This window comes from Garra rufa, chromosome 5, assembly GCF_049309525.1.
Source record: "Garra rufa chromosome 5, GarRuf1.0, whole genome shotgun sequence".
NCBI lineage: Eukaryota > Metazoa > Chordata > Actinopteri > Cypriniformes > Cyprinidae > Garra > Garra rufa.
This window is the reverse complement of record NC_133365.1, coordinates 43172686-43181751: the sequence shown is the minus strand read 5'-3', so window position 1 is coordinate 43181751 and position 9066 is coordinate 43172686. Positions and strand designations below refer to the sequence as shown.

At 34.9% G+C, this 9066-nt stretch overlaps 1 protein-coding gene across 1 annotated transcript; it reads right to left on the bottom strand.

Moving 5' to 3' along the window:
* Positions 1–362: 362 nt before the first annotated feature.
* Positions 363–8652, bottom strand: gltpa (glycolipid transfer protein a). The gene is made up of 5 exons (XM_073841035.1): positions 8409–8652; positions 4718–4776; positions 4491–4624; positions 2573–2723; positions 363–1765 (listed from the first exon to the last, which is right to left on the bottom strand). The coding sequence occupies exons 1-5, from the start codon at positions 8509–8511 to the stop codon at positions 1583–1585; spliced, it is 630 nt and encodes a 209-aa protein (XP_073697136.1). The 5' UTR covers positions 8512–8652; the 3' UTR covers positions 363–1582.
* Between the last annotated feature and the right edge of the window lie 414 nt (positions 8653–9066).

Here is a 9066-nt window from a genome sequence, read left to right as displayed (position 1 = left end):
ATACCCACACTACTTACTACCAACTGGTTTTGTGGTCCAGGGTCACATATATTTTCAAACATCTTTATTACACGTCTAAAGTTAACATTGTAAATCAGATAACCTCAAAATACATTTTTTAAATATATTTCCCTTTTATAAAATCAAATTTTCCACAAACCCCCTTGTCACCCCTAAGACTTTTGTTTATTTATTCATGAGTAGCTCTTATTGTTATGTGCATATATTTGTAAATTCAGATCTGAATTTTAAAAACACAGTTATATGATGGGTCAATATGCATTTACATATGGGTAGAAATAAAAGGAAACAAAATACAAACTTTTTAGCGCAGCCAGAAGGAAAATACACAACAAAACAACTTACACAAGGTCATAATTTTAATGAGATTTTAAAGAGACTACACATAACTATGATCAATGTAAGACACATTAACATAATAAATTACAGTGGAAGAGCAAAACAGCACCAGAAGGCATCAGTCACATTGCCACCATAATGTACTACTTCAGTTGTCCAGCCAGTGAGATATTCACTCTTTGACAAAATAATTCAAATAAATTAGCTTTTATCATCTCCAGAATGCACTGTATGCTGTAATGTGAAACATGTGTTTCAGTGTTGCAGTGTTGTAACCTAGGACAGAACTGAAATGCAGTGTTTGCCTACTGACCAAGCAAGTGAAATAAGTCTGTAAAGTCATAAAATGAAGCACAAGGCGACTGGAATAAAGAAAAATCATTAAAATAAATTAACATTTATTTCTAAAAAGCTGTTTGAATGAATTTAACTTTTGGGAATGACAAACTAAAACCTACAAACCAACCATACTTATCCATTATATTACATAAACAGAACATCAGACCAATTACATCTATAAAAGTTCTCAGTCATCCATATAATAACAGTCTTAAGTCTTGAAGAAGTAAATCTGAGAAAATATAAAGAGGTTTTACTATTTACTGAACAGAGTGGCTTCACTGTCACTTCTGAGAAGTGTTTTCTTTATATTATATGTCATATTCAAGTATTTTTCCTCATGAATTAAAATCCAAAGTAAAAACAAACAGCAGTACAGTCAATGTCAGATATTTGGTTAGACAGTCTGTAGACTTGTGTTTTGGTATAATTTATATAAGTAAAATTAAAACCCTCATTTGCAGTATATTGTTAAAGAAACACATACAGAACCATTTCATACACATACTTAAAGTGCACATGTATTAAGAATCAAACAGAAATTATTAGTAGTTAAAGTTATAAAACACTCACAAACTGTCCTTTTTTTTTTTTTTAAGAATACTACTTTTCTAAAGAAAAGCCAAAGCATTCAAACCGTCAACACGAGCAGAACAAACAATAACAAACATCCTCCCTTTCCGAAACGATCAAGTCTTCAGCAGCTTGGACCCTAATTGTCCCCCAAGAGAAAACACAACAGTATACTGCAGAGATGCAGGATCCAGGAGGAGAGAAGAACGGTCCAATAAGGAGACTAAGGAGATGTCTGATGGGAGGCAACAGTGATCCAGTGGGAGAGTAGAAGATGAGGTCTGAAGTTTGCTCGTTTGTGAATGAGAGATCACACAGTGTAGTCCAGCTCTGCATTCATCTTGGTGTACATTTCATAGATGGCGTCAATGGTAGCTGTGAAGTTTACTAGGAACTGCCGCACTTTGTCTAAGCATTCTTCCTCCTTGACCTCTCGCCCTTTAGAAAGAGCTTTGAGAAAATCTGATTTGTATGGAGCGGCATATAGTGCTGCCTGCAAAAATGAAGAGGGTAACCTTAATAGGTTTTTCCAAGCATTTACAGTCATCACAACGCAAAATATAACTAATTTCACTTTAACTTTTCTTAACTTACATAAAACAACTTTTGAATACATTTGAAGGGGATATATCATGAAAACCGTGTTTTTTTTCTGCATTTAAGTGCAATAATCGAGTCCCCGGTGCATCTACCAACCCAGAAAACATGCAGAAGGACAAACCAGTAACTTTGTTTTGGTAAGCCTTTCTATGCAAGCTTGTGAAAAAACGAGCCGCTTAGATTTGGCTCCCCTAGTGATGTAGGAAGGGAATCTTATTATAATATTACCACCCCTTAATCTGCAAATTTCCACCCACATCACCACCATTTTGTTTTCGCAAGCAACATCGCTGTACCAGTTCTAATGCCATGACCTTCACAGACATAAACAACTGTTTTGTAACTCCTGTGCATTTTTAACATAAACTGTGTATTTGACAGTTTAAGTGCAATAAGACATGAAAGAAGAAAACTGATAGACATGATAATCAATACCAAACAGATGTTTTTGACAGTGTATCTGAGTTATGAGCTGTAAAGGAACAGCCCTATTCTGAAAAAGGGAGCGGGGTATGGGCAGGGAAAAGCAGCTCATTTGTATTTAAAGAGCCATGCATGAAAACAATGTGTTTCTGCTTCCACTCAAAATGATATAAAAATGCTCTGTGGGGTATTTTGAGCTGAAACTTTCCTGGCACATTCTGGAGACACCTGAGACTTATATTACATCTTGTAAAACTGGGCATAACAGGTGACTTACTTTAAAGAGCTTCTGTACAAACCAGCCATGATACTTCTTCAGTGCCATTTCATAAGCTTTAGTAACGTTGACTCTGATGAGGTTAGGGTTGTTTTCATCTTTATCCCCATCCACTAGACTCTGGAGAAGAACCTGGATAAAACGTAGACCCCTAACAGAGAAGCACAAGATAAACAGGTTTTATTTAAAGGGTTATTTCAGCTATATAACATAATAATTCACATTTGAGTAAATGACCAAATTTACTATTTCTTTAAAAAAAAATCTACTCACCCTCAGGCCATCCAAGATGTTGATGAGTTTGTTTCTTCATCTGAACAGATTTGGAGAATTTAAGTACTACATAACTTGCTCACCAGTGGATTCTCTGCAGTGAATGGATGCCATCAGAATGAGAGTCCAAACAGCTGTTAAAACACAATAATCCACATGTAATCCTAACGACTCCAGTTCATCAATGCGGTCTTGTGAAGAGAAAAGCTGTGTGTTTGTAAAAAAAAACAACAACAAAAAAACAATTCCACCATCAAGCAAACATTTGATTCTGGCCAAAATAGTGACTTATAGTCACTTATAGAGTCCATAATCTATAATAATGCTTCCTCTGGTAAAAAAAAAAAAAAAAAAAGTCAATCTCTTGTTCCTCTCACATCAAATTCCACTAACATATTTATTTACAACTGTTTTGAACTGTTTTGATGACTTTTTAACTGGAGAAAGCAATATTATGAACAAAGGACTCATATTTTAGGCAGAACCAATGGAATCAACAGAATTAAAGTCTTAAAAGGAGAAGTTCATTTCCAGAACAAAAATTTACAGATAGTTTACTCGCCCCCTTGTCATCCAAAATGTTCATGTCTTTCTTTCTTCAGTTGTAAAGAAATTATGTTTTTTGAGAAAAACATTTCAGGAATTTTCTCCATATAGTGGACTTCTACGGTGCCCCCCAAGTTTGAACTTCCAAAATGCAGTTTAAATGCAGATTCAAAGGGCTCTAAACGATCCCAGGAAGGAATAAGGGTCTTATCTAGCAAAACGGTCGGTAATATAAATTGTCAATTTGTTTCGAAAATCACCAGATAAGACAATTCTTCCTTGGCTGGGATCATTTTGAAAGTTTAAACTCATGGCCACCATAGAAGTCCACTATATGGAGAATATTCCTGAAATGTTTTCCTCAAGAAACATGATTTCTTTACGACTGAAGAAAGAAAGACATGAACATCTTGGACAACAAAGAGGTAAGTAAAATTTCTTTCAATTTGTTTTCTGGAAGTGAACTAATCCTTTAAAGATGGATTTGTTTATTAGGAACACACAGCTTTTCACTTCACAAGACATTAATTGATGGACTGGAGTTGTGTGATTACTTGCAGAGTATTGTGGTGTTTTATCAGCTTTTTGGACTCTCATTCTGACGGCATTCATTCTCTACAGAGGATCCACAGGTAAGCAAGTGATGTAATGCTAGATTTCTCCAAATCTGCTTCAGTTATGAAACAAACTCATATAGGCCTGTCACGATAACAACTTTTTGTTGTGCGATATATTGCCCCAGAAATAATTGCAATAAGCAATATTATTGTAATTTTAAGACCATTTTGACCATGTAATTATAATGGGCAATATATTGGGTCACCAAAAATTATTGAGGTCATGTACAGTACATATATTATGCAATAAATTGATATATTGATTATTGTGACAGGCCTAAACTCATATCTTGGATGACCTGAGGGTGAATAAACTTTCAGTACATTTTCATATTTACTTGAACTATTTCTTTAACAATAATAGAAACAGGAAGTCTCAAAGTCCATGTTTTCATAATGCAACTTTAAATTTTAAAAGCAACTGTTTTTCACTTTCACTTCTCCAAACTCTGAAACAACACACATTTCAGGCCTGGACTTGCCTTTTCAGCCACATGAGGGCAAGTGTTGCTCCTACTTTTGGCCACTCGGTTCCATGCATCTCCTTCTCTGCTTCTAAAATGTGCTGCAGGGTTTTAAACCTGGTAGGGTTGGTGTCATAAACAGCCTTGATTTTCTGTGAGACAAAGGCAGAGATGGGTGGAGTTATGATTGTAAAAGTTATATTGTTCAATGCTTATCAACCGTGAATGTCACGTGGTAAACTTACAGTGATGTTACCCGCAATATCAGCTTTGATGGGGGAAAAAACAGCAGAGCCGAGGCAATCTAAGAGGAGAGAAAGAGAACAGATGAGTAATATTTGAATACATGCAAATACTTTATTAACACTTATGCAATTTGCATGTATTTGATGTGGTGCCTGAAACTGTAAACATGAAATGTTGATTAGGTTATACACATGTGTAAATGAAACATTCTTTCACAGAGCTGAGGTAATCCTCTTTTTACACACTAGAATATACAGGAATGTAGCAGATACACGCTAAAAGTACTGCCACTCCTGATCACTTAGAACTTCGAGTGAACTCTGACATTACCGCCTTAAAAAAAGAGCTCTGAATAATTAACTGTGCTTAGAGAGCATGACAGATTTCTGAAAGCACCCATGCGGTTCATTAAAGTTTCAGTACCACCCATTATCACGCTGAGACCAAATGTATTGCGAGTCTGATAATGAAATAAACACCTGTGGAAATGGAAACACACTGAATCACTTATGTTTCCATTCCTGCAACCAATAATTACTGTATATGCTTTATGTATTAGAGTTCGTGATTTAAAAAAAAAGGTTGAATTATGATTTCTTGTAGGTTGTTTGCATACATGCACTGCCTAACTGTGTAGACATAACATGTCCCTTCAAATGTACACCTCTTTGTGTGGGTAATACATACCGACAGTAGTGTCATCCCTATTCAAACTTAACAAATTAAATGTTAAATGCAACCCCTAAAAACCTAATAGGTAAAAAAAAATAATTACTTTATAATTCAAATTCTGGCTTATACTGGATGAGTTAATAATTATTTTCATCTTATGACCATTAATAAATGTACAATATTAAAATTCTTTAGTATTTTGCCTAAACAAATTAAAAACAAAACATTAGCAACAAAAATCAAAAGTGAATTTAGCAGGGCTGTCAAACGATTAATCGCAATTAATCGCATCCAAAATAAAAGTTTGTTTACATACTATATGTGTGTTTACTGTTTATATTATGCAATATGTATGTAATATTATAAATACACACATACATGTATATATTTTTAAATATATTTAAGGGCTTCAAAACATTTAGTCTCGATTAATCGGTTCAAAATAAAAGCTTATGTTTGTATACTATATATGTGTGTACTGTGTCTATTTATTATGTACATATAAATACACACACATATAAATGTATATATTAAAAAAAATGTATTTGTATGTAAACACTTTTATAATTAATATTATAAATCTAACATGTTTTCCTTAAAATATACACACACACACACACACACACACACATATGTATGTATGTGTGTGTGTGTGTTTATTTATATATACACATAATAAGTATACATAGTACACACACATATAGTATGAAAACAAACTTTTATTTTGAATCGATTAATCGCGACCAATCGTTTTTCAGCTTTAATATATTTATATGTATTTATACTTGTATAATTTAGACTATATATATATATATATATAACTAAATGTAAAAACAGAGGACCAATATTAATAAATTAAGAGTATGTTTACACTTGTATTTCGCTTCTCTTGTTTTGTTTTGTTTTGTTTTGTTTGTATGACAGGATAAAGTCACAACCTGATTGGGCAGCTTTTATGACGTATATTTTGCAATCTACTGTATGTGCAGGGCTAAATGCACTTGTTGTATGGGAGTACATGTGGTACTTTTACCAGCTGATAACTCACAAAAAAGTATAAAATGTGTAAAGAAGACAAAACTGCAAACAAACTGTGGTTACGACACCTGTAAAAAAAAAAATAATAATAATAATACAACGGTTTTACATTGTTACTCACAGCTCATATACTGAAAGAAGAATATTTTTGGTTTATTTAAATGTCTTTGGTCCGTGTCGCATTTATATATCAGCTGAACCACACCAGAGGTCATTTTGGAGGCTGGAAAGGTGGTCTCGGTTTACTTGTTTGGTTATCCAGATGAACCGTACTAACAGAGCAAGTGCAGCACAGTTCGTTTGAAACAGCACCAGGAAAACTAGAACTGCCACTGGTGCCCCTCACAAAAACAGATGCACAACATCCATATATACCAACATTTTTTCAGGCCAAGAATCTAAGCCCCATGCAATCATAATGCTTGGACAAGAAACGCCTTAGAAAGTGATATACACCACGTTTTCCTCAAGTGAGAGTAGCAACCGAGTAGAATTTCCCAACACTGAAGTGATATGTTCAACAGTGTAGAGTTCAAACCAGCACAGCCCATGGGAACGATCTGGGTCAACAGCATTTTGTACTATTAGCAAAAGAAGCATCTCTGGTTACAGCTCCAAGCCTGCTTACACTCCAGATTTTTCACTGTGAATGAATGCCTTATAATTACAGAAAACCCACACACATTCACTCACATGCCTAACAATGCCAGTCCTCTCTCCTGTTCTGTCTGGTGTTGGTATTCCACACAGAGCTTTTTGTGATAAAGTGTGAACACTAAACAAGAGCCGGGAAGCTTAATTGTCTTTCTGTGGGGGTTAGTGACATCCACAACAACCAGTGGCCTCAGTCACCTACTGTAATGACATCACATGATCATAAATACATCGCCAATCACAGTCTGCCATAAAAAGTTTGAGATTAAGTGCCTGTATCTTGCATTCATATCATCCATAGATCTTTAACTGTGGACCTAGAGCTTCCTTAAGAACAATCAGTGGGGTCCAAAAGTCTGAGATCTCTTGTGATTTTTTTTTTTTTAATTTAGTTTAGTGACCCAAAATAGAGCAGAATTTAAATATTTTTAAAAAACCATTTTAGCCTAATATTTTATTATTATTATTTTTTTTTTTAATAAATAAATAAAAACTGTCTTAGACTTCTTGCCCACACTTGTCGCTTTGAGGTTTGGTTTATTCTCTCTCCACCATATCCAGTTCTTTTTACAACTATGGCAAGAAAATGAGCCTGGCAGCTGAAAAAAATACTAGAGTACATCAAGAGCTAATGTGAACACCGAAGGCTTGGCGTTTCAAGTGGCAAATTCATTTCAAATGCATTTTTCATATTAATACCAAATGAGGCTTTGAACAAAGATGGTTCTGATGTTCCGTTCCACCAGTGAATAGAGCAGGGCAACTCAACACCGCTAATCAATTTTCTCAACTTCCAAAATCGAGGGCAGCAGATTAAATTATGCATGCAATAGGTTTGTGGCCTTCTTTGTGAAAAGAAATTTGAGCCAAAAAAAGATTAGTCCTCAAAAGCAAACAATGGCTTCTGCTTGACAGCTAGGCTTTGTCAGACTATATCAACAACTTCTGCAGATCACTGAAGATCTTGATCAGGAGTGGAAAATCTCACCCCTGATCAAGAAGCTGGAATATCCCAGAAAATCAGATGACAAGACTACTGATTTCTTTAACAACATGTGTATAATTATGTAACAGAACCGGTTAAAGAACTTTCTATAAACATGCATGCATTTCACTGTTACTTTTATATAATTTGCATATTGAAATAAATAAAAATACAACTTTTTGACGAAATTAACAAGATAAACCGAACACTAAAAACTTTAAAACCTCAAAATATTGTCTTAAAGCTCATTTGGAAGCCCATCCCATCCGGTTGTTTCATGACAGCACGGAGTTCATGCTCAAATCTGAGCTGAAACTATGATAGATTACGGAAGAACCTACCGAAGAAAGGAGGAAGGTGAGACACCGCCTCGAGAAACGGCCGGGTTTCCACTTGTTTGTCGGCTGGAAGTTGCCGGAACTGGTGCTCCATTAGAAGAGCCATGATTGCCTAAAGTTGGCGAAAGTGACTTTTTTGCCTACAACATAAGACGAAGAAATGAAGACAGAACCCGGAACTAGCGCCAGACTGACAGACCCAGCGTTTACTATTCCAGTTCTACTAGAGCTGTACTGCACAGCTGGACTGCCCCCTGCTCCGCCCCTTTATGCAAATATATGCAGACTCATAGCGGAAACGTTTAATATGTGGGTGACAAAGAGCCAATCATATCATAGGGGGCGGAGCCGAATATATAGTATATTCTTTTCAGTGCCTAACCTGTACAATGTACAGTTAAGAAAAATGTTATTAAACAATAAGTAGCTAAATTACATTTTTTGTTACAGACCAAATAAATACATAAATAAACCAACACTACCCGTCAAAAGTTTTTGAACAGTAAGATTTTTTATGTTTTTTAAAGTGATGATAAAGACATTTATAACGTTACAAAAGATTTCTATTTCAGATCAACGCTGTTCTTCTGAACTTCCTATTCATCAAAGAACCCTAAAAAATTATACTCAGCTGTTTTCAACATAATAATAATAATAATAA